This window comes from Mauremys reevesii, linkage group 10 (genome assembly GCF_016161935.1).
Source record: "Mauremys reevesii isolate NIE-2019 linkage group 10, ASM1616193v1, whole genome shotgun sequence".
Lineage (NCBI taxonomy): Eukaryota > Metazoa > Chordata > Testudines > Geoemydidae > Mauremys > Mauremys reevesii.
Genome location: NC_052632.1, coordinates 55710501 through 55730827, shown reverse-complemented (window position 1 = coordinate 55730827; position 20327 = coordinate 55710501). Strand labels below are relative to the sequence as shown.

The 20327-nt window shown below is 55.0% G+C and overlaps 1 protein-coding gene across 3 annotated transcripts in view; it reads left to right on the top strand.

The window, feature by feature from the left end:
- The window catches only part of SEPTIN12 (septin 12), an 89942-nt gene that overhangs the window by 31452 nt on the left and 38163 nt on the right, over nt 1-20327 (top strand). For all 3 annotated transcript variants that reach the window (XM_039492578.1, XM_039492576.1, XM_039492577.1), the window contains exon 2: nt 3065-4414. In XM_039492578.1, coding sequence (XP_039348512.1) covers nt 3065-4414 — 1350 coding nt within the window. The remainder of the gene's footprint in view (nt 1-3064; nt 4415-20327) is intronic.

Genomic DNA, 20327 nt, shown 5'->3' with positions numbered 1-20327 from the left:
CCAGAATGAAATGGCAAGAGTTGGACACTGTCAGTGCAACAACAATTTCAGAGTGTTTCCGATCTAATCCTGGAAAATGTCGACATTTTAAAAATCAAAACAAACAACATTTTTCAAGGGCGTGAGAGCAGGTGGCGGGGTTTCCGTTTTTGTTGCTGTTGTTGAGGCAAAGGAGAATTGCAAAGAAATCTAACTGTTTTCATGAAACATTCTGCATTCTTTGAAATGCCCCTTTTTGTCAAAATTCGCTGTCTCTGGAAATATTTCACCCAGTTCCGATCACAGTGTCTCCTGACTTTGCTCTTCACTTCTTTGCTCCAGCATCTCCTCCATCAGCTGTCCTAGCCAGTGTCCTCTGCCGTGATGCACCCTCAATGCCCTACTTCCACTCTGCTCCGAGAGGAAATAGTAAGCCCCTGCCTTTATTGGCCCTCATGTCAGGTACAGTCCAATAGCTCCTGGGAGGAGCAGGGCATCTTAGCCACATCTGCTTAGCTGCTCCCAGACCACACTGCTTTTCAGGACGTGACCAAGCACAGTCCCCATGTGGCTGTAGATCTGTGTCCGTTAGCTCAGAACAGCTTGCCTTCCTGGGCATTAGGAGAGTAGGAAACCAAGCAGGGTGTCTCTTGCCATGGGCAATGTGAATCACGAGAAAATGCTCTGGGCCATCGCTAAGGAAGTTGTAGTTGTGGGACTCCTCTGGTAGCTGGGCATAGAGCTGAGGTCAGTTGTGTACACATGCCACCCACACCCCTTTCCTGGACTTTGCTGAGGAGCCATCTTCCTATCTAGCTGTTTGTTACACGTGCTTGTTGTATTGCCTCTTAAATTAATGGCAAGCTCTTTGGGACAAGGATTGTCTCTTACTATGTACTTGTAGGGTGCCCAGCACAAATGGGTCCCCAGGCCTGACTGGGGCCTGCAGTGACATTATAATACAAACAATAAGATTTCTGCTGGAATGATCTGCAAAGTCGTTTAACAAGTTGACTCTGTGCTGTCATCTTTAGGTTTCAGAGTTAACACCCCAATAATACAAATGAGGCAGTCAACAGCTCTCGAAGCTATTGTTTCAGGCTCTCTGCAGACTCAGGCAAACATCCCTGCATTAGTTACATTCAGGTCATCTTTTCAAGCTTGTCTTCACATCCATGAGAGTTGGAAACATTTTTTTAAATGAAAGCTTAGATGTGGGGGAAGAGAAGAAGTCTGTGCTGCTGTGAAGTTGGAGAATATAAAGAGGGTCTTGCTTATCTGGGTCTTTCTGTGTGTTTGTAACAGCACCTAGACCAATGGGAGCTGATTCTGATTGGGGCAGCTGCTTGTTTCCGTAACTGGAATAAAGCATGTGCAATGGACTATATTCCTGCCGGGTGGGAATTCACTGGTGCTGGCCAAAGAAGAGAGAGAATCTGGCCTGTTGTGACTGTGTGGTCTGCGTATTTGTTGACTTACTTATGCTCTTCTTCAAGAGGGGCCAGACCAACCCAAGCAAACGTGCGCACCCCGGAACATTTTGGTGTTCTCACTCCAACCCGTCTCCTTCACATGTTTACATCTATTGGAAGTACCTGACAGCTGAGACAGGTCTAGCTGCATTCCCCACAGCCCCTCTGGAAGATGCCCGGCCACACTCTGAGGGGCTAATTTTGCTCTGTGGATCGCTTTGTCCTCTTCAGCCATTAGTTAGGCAGAGTGACTGCTGCCTCCTGCCTCAAACAGCTGCAGCCCACCCCCCACCAGCTCCTCCTTTGGCTAGGACTTCACACAGCCCAGCAGTGAGGCCATCCTCATTTCACAAGCTGTCGGTGGTGGTGACTGATGGCTGGCTCACTACAGAACACTGACAACAGCCTGTCTGGGGCTCCACTCCCAGTCTATCCCATTGGGGGGGGAGGGCTGTAAGGAATGGGGTAGGAGCGCTGGCTGTGCAGTAGGGAATGGGGTAGGAGCGCTGGCTGTAGGGGAGCTCCCCTCCACTCCAATCCCAGGCTCTGCCAGCAAGGGGTGCTCGTAGGGAATGTGCCAGCAGCTGTGGACTCAAATTCAGCCCTGAACTCCCTTTGCAATATTTGATTTGGCTTGGATGACTGTTAGGGTGGGCAGTGCCCTGCGTTCTCCACGCCGTAGCCCAGACGTAGCCTGTTGAAGCAAAGGGAGGGTGCAGGAGTGGCGCAGGGAGCAGATCTGATTACCCAGGATGCCCCAGGCAGGATCCTTTACATGTGCTGGTTGGAGGTGAAGAAAGCAGTTAGTGTAGTGTGCTGCCCCGGAGGGGGCATGTTTAGAGCGCATGACACTGATACAATCCAGTGAAGAGAGAGAGGTGAGAGATTATAGACCTCAGGAGGGGAGCGAAGCGCACGGCTCCAGTTTCCCATCGGGGACCTGCTAACAAAACCCTCTGTTCCATGCAGGCTGCAAAGGGGGAGTCAGGCCGACTGTCTGCCTCCCCTCCCCAGCCCTGCCCTAGCCCCTCCACCCCACTCAGTCCAGAGCTGGGGAGCGCTTTGCCTGTGCTGTGCCTCATGGGGAGGGCTTGCTGGGTGGGGGATTTGAAAGGCAATGCAGCAGAATGCACCATGTAGCTACCACGGATGCTATGGGGAGTGGTGCCGGGTTGATTTCCCAGACTGGGGGTTGTGCTAATCTTTCCCCAATTTGGGGCCAGGTGGGCTTCATACCCTCAGAGTTCCACTTTGGATCTGGGCTCAAATCTACCATATTTCCCCTAGTGCCGGCTCAGACCCAGACTTCTCCAAAACCCAGAGGCTGTTTGTGGCATGCAGCCCCAGCTTGGACGGCGGGCGAGTTTTCTGTGCTTCCAGCTCTCATTGGGATGCAGAGATGGGCCCAGACCTGATCCCCAGGGGCCCCAACGTTCAGGGAGGGTTTGAGCCCAAGGGGAGTCATGTGGGCCCTTCACTGTGATTTCTTTGCACAACTCTAGACCCTGCTAGAAGGGCCGGTGGGACTGAACGGGAGGAGGCTGCATGGCCCTGCTATGTGTGAGCTGGGGAGTCCTGCTCTAACTCTCCCACCCCCTCCTCTCTCCCGGCAGCGCTGAAGAGGTCGTTCGATATGGAGGATGCTGAAGAGGCTCCAGCCGTTCTGCCTTCCTGCCCATTTGGCCCCAGCACACCCACAGACAGCCTAGCCGCGGGCAATGGGGAAAATGGCCGGCTGGCCAGCCTCATGCCACCCACCTATCAATCCCACATCAGCCTCAGCTCGAGCCCCAGCCCTGCCCACAGCCCTGTGCTGAAGACCAGGGTTAGCACCAGCTTCTCCTTCAACAGAGGCACCATCCAGCTGGCCAGGGCCAACGGTGCCGTGAGCTCCAGCCTGACCCGTGTCGCCTCTTTCCAAGCCAGGCTTGATCCCAACGGCTTCTCCTCCTCCTCGGGCCCGGGCAGCGAGAGCCTCCACAGCTCCTCCTCCAGCTTGGAGTGCCCACCACCGCCCAGCACGCCCCAGAGTGCTGCCAGGCAGCCAGAGCCTCGGGTCCTCAAGGCCGCCCCGGTTGCCAGCCTGGCACTGAAGAAATTCTCTTCCCACAGTAATGTCTTCCATTCCGAGGCGGAACGGCCCATCCAGCTGGTGTCCAAGGCCAGAGTGAACCATGGCTCGCTGCCCTCTCTGGACCTGCACATTGCCGAAGATCGGGGCTCCCCCATCCCACTCGCCCCTGCCCTGGCTTTTCACTCTGCTGGAGCCTGGAGCAGCGGCAGCCAGAACTGCACCTTGCTCCGAGGGAAGAGCAGCACACCCATCAGCAGGGAGCCTTCCTTCTCCTCCTCTTCCTCCTCTTCCTCCTCCTCCCCACTCTCCGATGCAGCCCAGCGGCCCAGTCTGAGCCCCCCTCCTCCACCCTTCAGGCAGCCGACAAAGCTGCAGAAATTCCCCATCAGCCTGGATGGTTTGGTGGGGAAGCCTCTGAACGGCTCTGATCCAGCGCCGAGTGCTGACTCTGCGTCCAGACCGCTGCCAAGGAAGCAGCTCCAGCTCAGCCTCAGCCCCAGCCTGTCCCGGCAGCCCCTGGGTAGGGCCAAGGAGGGTGCAGCCGCAGCGCCCTCTCCGGGGAAGTGCCCAGGTGCCCAGGTCAATGAGAGCCCTTGGCCACCGTCTCTGTCTCCTGCTCAAGCTGCTCCCTTCAGGCTCATGTCTCGGCCTCAGATAATGCAAGTGACTTCTCAACCCTCCTTCCTTGGGGGCCCAGCAGCATGTCCAAGGGAACATGTCCGCTCCACGGCTGAAAGAGTCAACTCCTTCTCCAGCTCCGAGGTCTCAGGCCTCGGGGCTCCTGCTCCCAGTTCCTACCCAAGGGAAGCCCCCTACGTGGGCCCGACAGGTTCTCCAAGGGTCTCTCCTGTGAGCGAGGGGAAGCAGGGCCGAGAGAAGACAAAGGAAGGTAGGACTTTTCTCTTTCTTATCTCTCTGGCTGTATTCTGCCCAACAATGAGAGCTGAGTATGAGCATCCAGGGCATAGCATTGCCCTGTGTGTTCAAGGCTGCCCTGTCAGGTGTCTCTTCTCCTAACTCTGCTGGTGTCGATGAAAGAAACTGACACCGCATGAGCTGGGATCTGCAGCTGGGAAGCACTGCCAGGCTTGCCGGGCCCAAACAGTCGTTCTCTCTCTTTCCTCGCTTTCTCCAGCTGATGGAGGCCTCCGTGCTCGGGGGTAGCAGGCCTCAGCCAGGGAATGAGACGTTGCCGAGGCATTTGCCAGGCTGGTGCGGCGTACTCTCTGAGCCAGCCCTCACTTCCCTGGATCAGCTGTTCCTCGGCTATGGGGGCCAGTCCTGGGGAGAGGTAGATGTGGGGCCAGATGAAGGGGCGTAGAGGGGGTTACACATGGATGAGTGGAGTCTGAGTGGGTGTAAGTTACTATCACATTCTGGGGTGAAATCCAGACCAGTAAGAGGCTGTGTCACCCCATCCCACAACCTGGGGTACCTCACAATGCCTTGCTGCAGTAGATCCCCTGGAGTCCGCTTACAAACAGCCTGCCAGCATGCAAGTCACGCCCTGAGTGTCTGTGTGCAGCTGAATCCTGCCAGCCACACTGGGGCTTTCACCAGCCTTGGTTACCACATGCAGGGTGACCCCAATGTACTCCCAGTCCTGGATTTCCCCCCCACAATGTGTGTTCTGTACTGCACTGCCCAGCCCTTTCCTGGACAGTTCACATAACAAACGTCCGTTGTCTCTGTAAGGGAACAATATACAGCAACTTGCGACCTTAAATAGAGTTGCCCACATAGTTCACAACACTGGATTAATTTTGATTAAAGAACAAAAAATGTTTATTTACTACAAAGAGAGAGGTTTTAGGTGAGAATGAATCATAGGGCTTTAACGTTAGAAATGGTTACAAGGAAAATAACGATGCAACGCTTTCTAAACTTAACAAACTAGACTTGATTGAAGGAGAAGGTCTTACTGCAGGTTGCCAGTATCATTGCTGACCAAGTTTCAGGTCAGGTTCTACAGTCAGAGTCCACAGGCTGTCTTTGGTGGAAAGGGAGCGAGAACTTGGGGTGTTTAGTTCAGTCGCCCTTTGAAATGTATTTCCCTGAGAATGACCCCTAGGCAAAGTTCTTTCCAGCTGAGAGCAAAGAGACATGGAGTCTCATGCGGGGAGAGGTTTGCTAAATTGTTTGCTAAGCTGCAGATCTGCTTGTTCCTTCCTGGCCAAAGAAGGGCCACTTGATGATTGCCCATCAGCTTCCACCCCTGGCCAGGTGTCAATTTGTCCTTTGTCTTTGAGAAACAGGTACCGGCACTGCCCCGGGCTTGTCTAGTAAACACACTTGAGTCATTATTTCAGCTTCTGTTCATAACTTTACATTGCTGGCCAGTGAGTTACTAGTTTTCCAGTGAGGCCTCACAAGGCGTATTTTGCACAAAGATTATTACACTAGTGTACAGGGTGTGAATACAGAGGTGTGTTCCGTTGCACTTACACACCGTGGAACTAGGAGAAGGTGTGGCCTAGAGTACGGCTGCACACGGTGATGGCTCACAGCCATGTTCTGATTGGCCGATCAGGCTTTTCTGATGATGTGACAGCTCCCAGCACTGCCCGCTGGGTCCTCATCATGAGTCACAAACCCAAACCCTGTAGGTGGAAGGAGGCAAAAGGAGGAGATATGTGGGTGGGGAGCACCCGGGCTGGGTGCTGGCTGATGAGAGGCAGGAAGGTGAGGAGACAGAGCGGCTGAAGTAGGGAACAACAGGCCGGAGTGTCAGGCTGCCCTTGCATCAGCAACGTGTGGCTCCTGCTGCCATGGTTCACTCCAGTCCAGGTGGAAGAGCTAAGCTGGGGTGTTCTACAAACCGCCTTTTTCTGGAAGAAAATCAGTTCAAATAGCTGCTGGGCCACCAAGAGCTGGTGAACATGAGGCTGGGGAGAGTGACTGGGGCACTTTACCCCAACGCTGGCCTCTTGGTAACTCCCTTCAGCCTCCAAGATCTCAGGCCTCGGGGCTCCAACTCGCCCAGACTCAGTGGGCCCAGTTGGGAAAGGGCATCTGTAAGTGGTGTTGTGAGGGGTGATTGTCCAGTGGCTCTTATTTCTGGGACTGAGAAGAGGGCCAGGCTAGAAAACTGCAGTGGGCCGGATGCGATGGGGGACTGAGAGGAGACTGTGCCTGCTGCATATACCCCAAATCCCACATGCTGGGGGGAATTAGATCCTGGGTTTCACACTACAGGCTCTGTTGAACTACAGCCAGTCTCTTGTCAGTAACCCTGTCCTGGGAACCAAAGCAGACTTAATCTAGGCAGGCAGCCAAGCCAACAGCCGGGGTGTGAACACCCCTGAACTGGATCTGTAGTCAAATATGAGCAGGGCCCAGTCTCCAGGATGAGCCAAACCAGCCTCTCTGACCCACATCTGCCAAGTTCTGAGGAGCTCACCCCAGATCTTGGTGCATATTGTGGAGACCCCAGTCAGGGCCCCTCCTCGCCGGTTGCTGTCTGCACCCCTCATGAAAGACAGCCCTGGCCCCAAGGACCTTACAGCCTGAGTATATAACATGAGACAACCAGTGGGTACAATAGACAGGGAGCACAAGGTGACCACAAGACCATTCTGATTCAAATAAGTGTTGGGGAAAGGGGTGGGGGAAGATCGAGAGCTCTGTGTGGGCCATGTTGGTCTGGTCTGCCCTGACCTGGTCACAGACATCCCAGCTTGCACCTACATCTCATCTGTCTCCCATTTCCCTTCTCTCTGCCCCCTGGTGATGGCCAGTCCTCCTGGGGCCATTTCTGCTGAGAAGGCAGGTCAGGACACATGTGCTTTACCTCCAGCAGAACCCATGCCAGGGCCACATTTGTAATGTAACGCAGGGAACTCGCACCGAAGCTTGACACAAGGACAGGAGCTTAACTCCTCCAGCATGTTGCCTCATTTTCCTCCTCAGCCCTGGGGCTGGAGAAGGTGGCAGGTGGCCAAACTGTGCCGTGCCATATTTCACACCTCCCCGAGCAAGCAGCGAGCAGCTGGTGGGGGTGCGGGGAGCTGAGGCCGAACAGTTCTCTTGGCAGCAGTCTCTTTCAAACAGATCCCTGAAGGGTGACCCTCGGAGAAGACTACTTCCTGTAGAGGCCACCTGTCCCTAGACACTCCCTACTCTGCAATGCCGTTGGCTCTGTAGATCTGCTCACCTCTTCTGCTGGTCCCACTTGCCCCCGGGTTATGCTGCTTTGTACACTTACAAGCTAGTACATTTGCTGGAAAAGCATTTTGGGGCCCTGTGTGACACTGAGTATCTATACCGCAGTGATGGGACGATTTCTGTCTTTCCATCCTGTAGTGTCCTATCTATCCATCTAGGGGACTATCTGGCCACCATTACCCCTCAGGTCAAAGTGCCTGACAATCATATAAGGCAGTGGTCCCCAGCCTTTTTGGCTGGTGGGCGCCAGCCTAAGGACCACTGCAGCGGTGGAGCACCCGCCGAAATGCCGCCGAATTTCGGTGGCATTTCGGCGGCGACGCCTCTCGATGACATCACTTGTCGACGGCAAGCGGCATCATTGAGAGGCGTCCCCGCCGAAATTCGGGGGTGACGCCTCTCGATGACGTCACTTGTCGACGGCAAGCAGCGTCAGCGAGAGGCGTCCCTGCTGAAATTCGGGAGCGACACCGCTCGATGACATCACTTGTCGGCGACAAACGTCATCATCGAGAGGCTTCCCCGCCAAAATGCCGCTGCGGCATTTCGGTGGGTGCTCTCCCAGGGGCCAGGACGCGGGCGCATTAAGATGCCCCCGCGGGTGCCATGGCGCCCGCGGGCACTGTGTTGGGGACCCCTGATATAAGGTGTCCAACACATCTGCAACAGAGGGAAGTGCTGATATTCCCATTTTACAGCTGGGGAACTGAGGCCCAGATCCTCAAAGGCATTTAGGCACCTAACTCCTCTGGATTTCAATGGAAGTTAGGCACCTAAATACCTTTGAGGATCAGTGCCTAAGTGACTTGCCCAAGGGCATGCAGGGAGTGTGTAGCAGAGCCGAGAATTGAACCTACGTCTCCTGAGTCTGGCTCCTTCACTGCAAAGATTCCCTTCATCTTGGCATGGTGGTGTCGTCTCCTCCTGAACCTGGTGCCTGAGCAGTAAGAGCATAACACAAGGATGCCCCTCCTCCCGCACTGCAGGGAAAGCTTTTAAATGTGCCAGCCACACACCCACGGTGGCTTTCTAGCCAAGCCCCCCGTGACATGTTCCAAGCAAGACCAGCAGAGGGGACCATACCCGGGTTTAAAAGAGCTGGCAAATCTCAGCCCATGCCCTTGTCACCAGCAGGGTCAGAGTTCGCCGTTACCTGGAGCCTTCCACTCCCTTTGCTTATCACCCTTTGTAAACCTGCCACTCACTCTTATCAGCTGGAGACTGGGAAGGTTTGTGGTTCCCACTGGAGAGCTCAGCTCTGGCTCTGCTGGGACAAATCCTGAGCAAATCAACCCAGCAAAGCACAGTGGTTCCCAGGGCCTCTGCATCCCCACTGGAGATGGAGCCTGCCCTGCCCCCCCCCCACCCCCAATGGCAGTAACCGGATCTCGGCCTGCAGACTAGGGGGAGAGCGCTGTGTTTGCTCAGAGTAAGGAATGGACTGGCCCAGGAGGTTGCTGATAACGCTGTGCAGTTTGAGCTCATCTCCAAGCCTGCATGTCCTGGGAAAGCTCCCTCTGGGAACAGGGGGCGTGGGGAACGTGCACAGGCTGCGTGCTCGCGGTTTGGGGCGACAGGCACTGCACAGCGCTGAGTGTGAACTCTGGTGGACAGGCCGTGGAAGAGCCCTGCGGGTATCCCAGAGCTCCCATGGCTGGCGTCCCAGCTGGCACTGACAGGGCAGTCCTGGGGGAAGCTCACGCTGCCAAGTTCCTGGCTTGCACTGGGGATCAGCCCTCCAGGGTATGTGACTGAAGGGTCCCATCTCCCAGTAGTGGATACAAAAGTGGGCAGAATGAGCAGGTTTGCAGGGTGTTCTGCCCATCCCTCCAGCTGGCTTTCAGTGTAACAGACACTTGTAAAGAGTCCTGCTGTAAGGCTGAGCCCAGTATACGTGTCTGGGGCACAATCACTCACTCATAGACATTACTGCCCAGGTCGCTTACTGAAGGCAGCAGGACTGTGTGCTGAGTATAAGCAAAGCCGTGGTTTATGGGGGAACTGGCTGAGGCTGATGAGCAGTCCTGGCTGTCTGCCTTTGTATTAAATCAGTTCTTTACTCCACACTTCGGCACGGGAAGATTTGATCCCAGACCCCAGTTCTCTCCGTTTATTTCCTTCTGGACAGTTTGTTGGCCCCTGGGTAAAGATCCCGATTCAGCAAGATGCTTAAGTCATGAGCAGCCCCACTGCCTGCAGCACGATTCCTTGCTGAGTTCAGCAGAACCACGCAGGTGATTTGTGTAAGGGCCTTGCTGAAGCGGGGCCAGTAGCCATTGTCCTGCTTTTATTGTACTGAAGATTCCATGAAAGCTTGTTTCAAAGGCAGCAAGTCCCTGGGCTCCTCTGGAGTCTGTGAAACACTAAATAAACTCCTGATAAGGGACAACCCCTGATTTTGAAGAAAAGCAAATCCCAGCTGCCTGAACCCTGGAGATAAACAACCCCACACAATGCCACATGGGCTGCATTTGCTCTACAGCAGATTCCTTAAACCTGGGACTGGGTCCAGTTCAAATGAGGAATGAGCTTGTTCCTCTCTCGCCAGCTCTCCTGGTCCCTGAGCATACGTGTTCCTGCTCTCTCCCAAGCACAGGGCTCCCCTCAGGACTTTGCAGAGGGAGAGCCTCCACTCCAGGCATGGTAAATGCACATGGCTCAGTGCATACGCTGGGACTGCCTCTTCCGATTCCTCTGGGGTTGGAACAAGCCGGCTTTGCACTTCAGCAGGAACCGTAGCCCTTCTTTGCATGCGCGGGGAACCTCCACCTGTCTAGCTTAGGTATTGGTAAACCGTCCATGAATTTGGCAAGACGATTTGGTGTCTTCTGCAATCTACACATTTTTATTTATTTATTTTTGCCAAAAAAGATTTGTCCTTTTGCCCGGCTGTCTGGGAGTGTGTGGGGCTGGAAGTGTGTCCACTCCGCTTGGGCCAGGTGTGCTGTTTCCTGCCCTGGTGCTGCTCATTGTCCTTTGTGATGGCTGATTGACGTAGCCCTTGCTGCTAACATGTCTCAGGGATGCTCCGGGGTTTCTTTGATCAGTTGTTGATGAATAACAATTATCTTCTGTCCTCTCTTGGTCCTCCAAGCAGGGGATGCCAACATTGCAAGCGCCTTACACTTCCTTTCCAAGGTGCCTCAGACCCACCCCAGAGGGCCCTCCTCTACGAGAGAGAGAATAGTGCAGTCTCCCTGGCCCATTCCATCCTTAGCCTCCCCCAATTAGTGAAAGTGAGGATGGTTTTTGTCATGTGGACACGTCTGCTGAGAATTGGAAGGAGACAAACAAGCTCATGTCATCCAGGCCACCAGACAGCCACCATATGTTTAAAAGGGGACTGGATAAATTCATGGTGGCTAAGTCCATAAATGGCTATTAGCCAGGATGGGTAAGAATGGTGTCCCTAGCCTCTGTTCGTCAGAGGATGGAGATGGATGGCAGGAGAGAGATCACTTGATCATTGCCTGTTAGGTTCACTCCCTCTGGGGCACCTGGTATTGGCCACTGTCGGTAGGCAGATACTGGGCTAGATGGACCTTTGGTCTGACCCGGTACGACCGTTCTTATGTTCATATGAAAGCAACAGTCAGTGACTATCACACCTGGATCCCATCCATGCCAAGCTAGCATCCTAGATGAGAGAGACTCTCCAGTCCATTCTGATCCTCCAGGCCACTCAGGTTTCCTGGGCCTTTCAGTTCCCCTGAGACATCTGAAGGAATCTGGTTTCCCAGTAGCCAGGTTCTAGGCACTACAAAGCTGCTCAGGATGCAGGCTTGGGCCTGCTCATCTCCCCAGGAAGCTAGCACACCGAGCAACGGAGCAGCAGGCCATGTTTCATTTCCAGTTCTTGTGTCAGGGTTGCCCTCAAAGATCCTGGGGCTCCCGCGACAGCGGGGGAGGAGGACAAGCAGCTCAGGGCTGGAATTTCTGCTCCCCTCTTGGGAAAACAGCTTCATAGAATCATAGAATCTCAGGGTTGGAAGGGACCTCAGGAGGTCATCTAGTCCAACCCCCTGCTCAAAGCAGGACCAAACCCAACTAAATCATCCCAGCCAGGGCTTTGTCAAGCCTGACCTTAAAAACCTCTAAGGAAGGAGATTCCACCACCTCCCTAGGTAACCCATTCCAGTGCTTCACCACCCTACTAGTGAAAAAGTTTTTCCTAATGTCCAACCTAAACCTCCCCCTCTGCAACTTGAGACCATTACTCCTTGTTGGCCAAAGCCCCCGTTTTACCCAGTAGACATGAAAGCCCTAACTGCTGAGCTCAGAGCTCCTGGGCTGTCTGCGGTAGAGGACGATGCCTGCTTCTGCAGTGAAGTGGGGCCATGCTGAGCAGTGGGGGTGGGGCTATGTTCATGGAAGGGGGTGATAAGATGAGGATGGGACCGAAGGGTTATTTGTATGTCGTTCCTTGGTTCTCCAGTACTGATTCCAACCTCGGATCTTCAATCTACCCCCCCCCCCCACCCCCGATAGCAGGGTCTGGAAGGGGATTGCTAATGGCTTGCATCCCATGAAGCTGAAGTCTCTCCTGGCCATCTGAAGTAGCTATCCCATTGGAAGGGTGGAAATCTCCGGGCAAGAAAGGGGACAGTACAGGAGCCCGGTACTTGACTCCCATGAGTTTTCTCATGCTCCTGCCAGGCCAGCACTGCTTCAAGTGCGGCAGTTTTCACTTCTGCTTCTGCTCCCATCCAGTCCTGCAAAGAGCAGAGTTGCTCAACTGTGAAAAGGGGTGGCGGGGAAGGGAGGGAGGTGAGCTAAAAACTTTATCAAACCTCTCAAGAGTTCTCTATTTCTCCCAGTGCATGCAGAGAGCCATGGTTCTAATACCTCTGTGCATACCAGTGCTTGGAGCCTCTAATAAATTCCCCTGCATTGTCTCTGCACTACCAAAAAATCTTCCTCTTGTGCCAAAATGCTGAGCCGGTCACCGTTTCCCTTCTAAACATATGGGAGTTGTCAGCCGCTTTCCCCTGGCTCAGGTTACAAAACCAAGAAAGGCCCAATTATTCCTGGGCTGATGTGGGTGGCTTTGTCCAGCTCCTCACATGCATAAACGGACACTGCAGAGCTCAGAGCAGCGAGAAAATAGACTAGAACTGACGGGCAGGCATGGAGCAGTCCCTGCCCCCGCGTGAGTGGGAGGATAGAAGGGAGGTGGCTGTTGGTCACAGATCAGGCCCGGTGGGGTGTGTAAAGGGGACCCCTCCTCTCAGTTTACTTAGGCTTGACTGAAGCAGTTTAGGAATGCTTTCTGCTCCTTAGAGGCACCCAGAGGAAGTGGACCCTCAGAGGAGTATACTTAGCTATTTTGGTGTTTCTTTTCTTCTTTGCCTCCGCTCCGCCTTTCTTCCTCTGACCTTCCAATGGCCTCACTTATGGAGCTGGGTGAGCCCTTCTGAAAATGCTGGCCTCTGCCTCCTGGATTCGGAACCAGGCCATGCAGGGTGGCTGGATTCTGTGCCAGGCCACTGGCTGGCATCTGTGCCAGGCTGTGCAGGGTGGCTGGATTCTGTGCCAGGCCATGCAGGGTGACTGGATTCAGTGCCGTGCTGCATGGAATGGCTGGCATCTGTGCCAGGCCATGCAGGGTGACTGGATTCAGTGCCAGGCCACTGGCTGGCATCTGTGCCAGGCTGTGCAGGGTGGCTGGCATCTGTGCCAGGCTGTGCAGGGTGGCTGGATTCAGTGCGGTGCTGCATGGGATGGCTGGGATTTCTGCCAGGCCGTGCAGGGTGGCTGGATTCTGTGCTGTGCTGCATGGAATGGCTGGCATTTGTGCCCGGCCGTGCAGGGTGGCTGGATTCTGTGCTGGGCTGCATGGGATGGCTGCCATCTGTACCAGGCCATGAAGGATGGCTGGTTTCTGACTTATTGATCCTATAACATACAAAGCATCTCACCTTTTCAAAGTGCTTTACAAACAGCATGTGATAAAAGTTAATATAATGAGACAGGGGCCGGGGGCGGGGGGGGCCCAGGGGCTGCGGCTAGGGCAGCCCCTGCGGCGCGGCGGAGAGGGCTCCGCAGGGAGGGGGTTTGGGCGGGCGGCGTGCGCCGGCGGCAGGTCGGGCGGGCCCCGGGAGGCCGGTGCGGCGGGTGCCGTGGTGTGGGGCTCCGCTCCTCCCGCAGTGATGCCTGCGGCAGTCGCGGGGAGCGGCCGCGCGGCCCGCGCCGCGCGCGCCCCTCGCAGTCATGTCCGCCGTCCCGCCGGGCTCGGACCGCCTCGCGCGACCCTGGCTGCGCTCAACCGAACCGGGGGGGCCCCAGAAAACAAAGTGGGGGCCTGCAGCAGGCAGGGGGCCGGGGCAAATTGCCCCTCTTGCCCCCCCCTCTGGGCGGCCCTGTAATGAGAAGAAAAGAGACTTCAGCTAATTGGAAAGCAGCTTGATTGCTGTGATCATCTAAGCCATTGTTATTTATTAGTAGTATTGCAGTACCACCTAGCCCATCATGGACCCATTGTGCTAGATGCTGCACAAACAGTTCCTTGCCCCAAAGACCTTACAATCTAAAACATGCGACAACTGATGGATACAGTCAGGGGAGCACAAGGAAACAATGAGACAACACAGGTCAGCATGACAGGCAGGGGTATTAGCACCTAAGCACTGGCCAGTTTTGTGTTGGCATCATGGCAAAGGAGAGTTTTAAGGAGGGATTTGCAAGAGGCCAATGAGAGAGCTCTGTGGATGCTAACGGGGAGCTCCTCAAAGTGCTTTGCACACACTAATGGAGCAGTCAGGCCCTGTGACGCTGCTAGGGAAGGAGTCGTCTTCTCATTTTACAGTGAATGAAACTGACGCGCCAATGCTGAGAGATTGACTGGCACAGGGCCGCCCGGGGGCAGGGGCAAGCGGGGCAATTTGCCCCGGGCCCCACAGGGGCCCCGCGAGCCGCTCCAGGTTTTCGGCGGCACTTCAGTGGCAGACCCTTCACTCGCTCTGGGTCTTCAGCGGCGGGTCCTTCAGTGCAGCCGAAGACTCGGAGCGAGTGAAGGACCCGCCGCTGAAGTGCTGCCGAAGCCTCAGAGCGCCGCCCGGTGAGTACAAGCACCGCAAGTGGCAAAGAAAAAAAACAAACAACTGCAATTGGCGGCACTTAGGCAGCTCTACCGCCGCCGTTTCATTCTTCGGCGGCAATTCAGCGGTGGGTCCTTCCCTCTGAGAGGGACCCGCCGCTGAATTGCCACCGAAGACCCGGCCCTGCCCCAGGCCCCCTGAATCCTCTGGGAGGCCCTGGACTGGCAGAGGATCTGAGTCCCTGCAGCACATATTGACTTTAATTGGTGCCATGGATGCTTAGCACTTCTGAGGATCAGGCCCCTGGTGAAGGTCACCCAAGGTGAGCCAGATCTTCTGGCTCCCTGTCCTGTGCTCTGACCACTAGACAGTGCTAGGACACCGGATATGGAACAGCAGTAAGGACGGTGGGCTAAACACCCATTTGTGTCCATATAATCTTAGGGCTTCCATAGATCACACGCTGATTAAACCTTCATCAGTAATTAAATCATTGTAATAGAACGTGGCCCTGGGATTACTCACCTCCTGCCTGGAAAATAAAACAGCTCGAATTAGTCCCTGAACGGGTCTGTCCAAAGGGAACCATTATCTTGCGACATTAGCTCTTAATGAGCAGCTTTTGAAAGGATTTGTGTGGGTTGCACAGCTGTTACTCCTTAGTCGTGGTGCTCGTACGAATCAGTTGGGGCTTGGTTTTCCGAGCAGCAATGATTGTGGTGAGCCAGGAGAGTGAGGGGAGAGGTCGCCTGTAGCGGAATAACTAGCCATGTGTTTAGCGCCGGGATGGGATGGGCAGGAGCAGGAGTACATGGCACTAGCTACAACCAGGGAAAGAGAGTCACCAGTGGTGGCCCCAGTTTTGCAGGAGTTCTTCCGCTGAGTTACCACACCTGTGGAGAGCTCACTCACCCCCCAGCAGCAGGGTGACAGGGGGCTGAAGCTGTGATCAGCTCTGGCATCCCATGTTCCTCTCTGAGCCACGGCTGCCCCTTGCCCCAAACTGGCAACTTGCACATCAGCTTGCTTAAAACAGCCGCTCTCCAGCCTGGTGGGGCGGGGGGCAAAGGAGCCTCCTCAGCCCCATGGCTGCCTTCGTTCTCAGCTCCACTGCCTTTAAGAAGCCATCGTTGGAGCTCCGCTGCTCCTGAAGGGTCACCTCACAGTCCATGGTCTCAGACATGCACCGTTATACAAACTAACACTCCTTTTTGCCAGGGCTCAGCTTTCCCGACAGGCCCCGCCTGCCGTAAAGGGCAGAGCCCCCTAGGGTGCAGCCTCATGCGGCTGTGGCTTCCCGCCTGGCACACCAACAAAGGGGACACGCTTCCCATTTTCCAGACTGCCATGTGATTGGCCCAGGTGCCACCTGGCCAGTCCTGGGAATTCTTTTCCCAAGCAACCTGGTTTCCGGGGGATCCAGACAGCCTTTTGGCAAGGGCCCGTCTTCAGGGGAGGATGGTGTCGGTGGTTGGTGTAGAGTACCAGGAGTCACAAGCCAGAACTCCTGGGTTCCATTCCTAGCTCCACCGCTGACCGTGGGCAAGTCACTTAGGCTAAACCTTTTCGGGTATCTCCATTTTGTGGAGCTCAGTACTTCTGAAAATCAGACTTCAGTTGTCTCAGTTCAAACAACCAGTCAATGTCCTCTCTTGGAAAAGGTGGGCTTGAGCGCTCCGTGCCTCGGTTTTCCCAGCTGTAAAATGGGGATGATGGGAGCCTCACGTAGGAGCTGTGAGGAGTAATCAATTAGGACACGTAAAGAGATCTGGGTGTGGCAGCCAGAACACGCTGGGTTTTCCCCTTCCCTACAAACCCTGAGCCACAACCTCCTTCCCCCATCCTCCTCAGCCATCGATCCTCGGGACATATCATGCACCCTGCTTGGGAAAGTTATAGACACAGAGTTTAAGGCCGTCATCCTGTCTGTCACAGGCCTCTGAACCCCACACACATGCCCAGCAACCAGACGTAGAAAAGAGTATTACAGCCCCCAGCAGACTGCACTGTTGTGTTCGAATAACATGCTGTAGGTGTCAAAGAAGCTGATCCGGGCCCATAGGGGATGTGGTGGTCTGGGTGGCCAATGACCATCAGGTGAATGGACTGAGGGCAAGGAGGACAGTTGCTGGCAGAGTGTCATTAGCGGAGTTTGTCTCCCTCACATACTCCAAGGAGCCCTGTGGGCTATGAACACTGACTTCCCCTCTCACCCCAACACAAAGTGGTCCCTATGGACAGGCCCAAAGGCTGCTGGTTGGGCAATATGGGGAAACCTAGGGCAGAATGGATGGAGAGGGCCTCAAATTCCCCTCCCAGGCTCCCAGAGGTGGAGGAAGGTCGTGATGGAACTCACCAGCGCAGTGGGGAACTCCCTCCTCCACCAGCCCCTCTGGCTAGTTCTCATCACCTCTGACTTGTCAGCAGGAGGAGGCTGTTTCTGTGCTGGGATTTACCTGACATGGGGAAGTTCGGCTGGAGAATTGAGAGTCATGAGTAGCATCAAATGAGAATTCAGCACAGTCCAGTGAGGTGGGGCAAGTGAGTCCGAGGCCTGGAATGCAGACCTGGGCACACCTGTGCAAAGCACAGAGCCCAGCACCCAGTTACCAGTGGTGGTCCCAAATGGGCACCCTTCCCCACTCGGCTCCCCTAGTGCGTCAGAGACGATCCACCCCAGGGGTGCTTTCCCTAGAAGGGTAATGTGAGAGGACTGTGTGAAATGCCAGCTTCTCACACCACTTTTACACCTGTCTCACTCCATGGTCTGCAATGGAGTCACTCCTGAATTGCACCGGTTTGAAAAGAGAATCAGCCCCAATGTCTTTCCAGCCTGAGGGATCGCTGTTCACAAGGAGAAAGGGAACAGTTCTGCCACACTGATCTGGGGCAAAATGTCACCATTTTCAAGCCATCAGCTGGAGAAGATCCCCCAACACACACACAACACACACTCACAGCTACACACATGCACCCAACACACACACAAGCGCACCCAACACACAAAGTTACACACACACACCCAACACACACACACACAGCTACACACACACACCCAACAAGCACACAAAGCTACACAAATGCACCCAACACACACACAGCTACACACACACACACACCCCTCCACACACACACAGCTACACACGTGCACCCAACATACACACACAGCTACACACACCCAACACATACACGGCACACACCTCATTTCCTGGCCAAATTGGGCACTTTCAGGACTTTCCCCTGAGCCATGTCTGCAGAGTGCTTAGATGTGAAGCGCCATTAGATGCTAAGGGTCACCATCATCTGTCTGTGTTCAGAGCGCGTCCAGATCCTCTCTCTCTACACAAAACTGACCAAAGCAGGGTCCTTTCTTTGTGGAACATAGTGAATGAAAGCAGGATTTTCCACGCAGGTCTCACAGGGCCGGGTGACATTTACGAGCTGACCAGAAGGTTTTGTTACCTATAACAACCCTCCTTCCTTTGCTCCCATTTCTCACCTCACACTTCAAACTGAGCTTCTCTGCGCAGTGGAGCTGCCTGTGTCTGCCATGTGCTGGATTCTCACAAAGGGTCAATCTCCAGAAGCTCAGAAACTGCTTCCTCTCGGGTTTCTGCCATTGACCATTGTTGAAGACGGGTTACAGCACTAGGTGGCTGGGCTGAGCCGATATGGTAATTGCCATTGGCCTCAACCCATGGGCCGGGATCCAAATTGGGTCGCCAGAATCCTTCAAAGGGTCGCGTGCCAGCAGCTCCTGTGGCTCCTGCCTCACAGGGCTGACTGGGCTCCCCTCCCTGCTCCAGGCACTGCAGCCTCTGGGTTCCCAGCACCACTCAGGTTTGGCCCCGCCGTCACGACAACAGGAGTCCAGGTAGGCCAAATCTGAGTGAGTGGCACTGTAACCTCAGGAGCCAGGTCACAACTCCACTCTCACCAACTTGGTCCAGTCGGGGGGGTGGGGCCAAACCTGAGCATTGCTGCAACCCCAGAGTTGCAATACCCAGAGGGGAGAGCCAAGCCCAGCCAGCCCCACAGCACAGGAGCTGCCGCTGTGGGGTGAGTGCCAGGCAGGACAAGACCAAAACTGCCCCAGGGCCTCCACCCACAGACAATTGACGGGGTCGCGACAGGCCATAACCATTTACAAATGGGTCCTGAGCCCAGAAGGGTTGAGAACCACTGGTCTAGAAGATGAGCAAAGAGGCATACGTAAAGATTTACGTTGTGTTTATGTCTCAAGTTGGGCACCCAAAATCAGCAGCCACATCTGACTGTGTACGGTCACAAAGCAAGCGGCTGGGCTGAGAAGCCACATCTCCTACTTCCCAGCCCTGTGATAGTGTGTTATTAACCATGGAGCAGTGCTACCCGCAGTAGGCTTAGCCACTGCTTTTGTCAGGGAGAGGGTGGGGCGGGTAGCCAGTGTTTCCCCATTCTAAACAGGTTGGAATAGAAAGAGACCAACCAGCTTGAGAGAGAGAATTGCTGTTTACTCGGTCCTGGTTCAGATAAAGAGGCTTGCCAGAGCATGTCCTGCTTGCAGATTAGCCCTCCACTACCCGTAATCAACACTTAGCTGATGGGGACCAAACAGCAAGTAGGGCACCAAATTCCTGATGCCAACATGGTACCCCGTGCCCACCAAAAACCTGCCTGTGCACCAGACCCCAGAAGCAAGAACCTCTAACAGTCACACGGTTCTGGGCAGTGTCAGTTACACTGGCACATAACTGACGTTTACCCTGATCGCAGACCCCTTGCAGCCAGTGGGCCTGGTTAAGGCATTTGGAAACTGAAATGGCGACTGAAGGAGGCATCAGTACAATGGCAGGGAAAGGGAAGGTGGATATTCCTCTCTCACACCCACACGCACTCAGGCATGCGTGCATTTAATTATCCCGTTGCTGCAACTGCAGGACTCCTGCATTTTTACTTCTCAGTCAGTACCGCAAGTTTTTTAACACCCTTAAACCTTTGCAAGGTAGTGTCTCCCTTCCCCTGCCCATGGCTGTTTCATCACATTGGTGGTGACAGGTGCTTGGATGCAGCAGAGGAACTGGAGGGGGAGAGAGAGGAGTCCCTGGCGGCACTTGCTGTACAAAGCATTGCACGCGGGCCCTGCGTGGGACCGTTGTGCTTGCAATTTCTTGGGACTTGGCAGTATCCCTTTAAGAGACTCCAACCTGACTACACTGCTTCTTAGCAACCGTTGCATCACCTGTGCTCTGGTCCCGCCCCGGCACCATCTCCAGCCTCCCTGTGTTCAGTTAGCACCAGCTGGGCCCGAGGTTCCATGGCTGTTTGGGCAAGGAAGGGTGCCACGTGTGGCTTGTGACATAACGTAAGAGAGCAGGGGGAAGAACAGCCCTCTGGTCCTGGGAGCGAGTGTGGGGAAGGGGCTCTGCGGGGGGACAGGGCAGGGACACCCATCCCTGGGGGGGAGAGGGGAGTGAGAGGGGGCACAAACAACCCTCCAGGCTGGGGGCAGAGGGGCGCTGGGGGAGAGAGTGGGCACGGGCACCCCTCCTAGCTGGGGGCAGAGGGGTGAGGGGGGAGAGAGGGGACACAGGCACCCCTCCCAGCTGGGGGCAGAGGGGC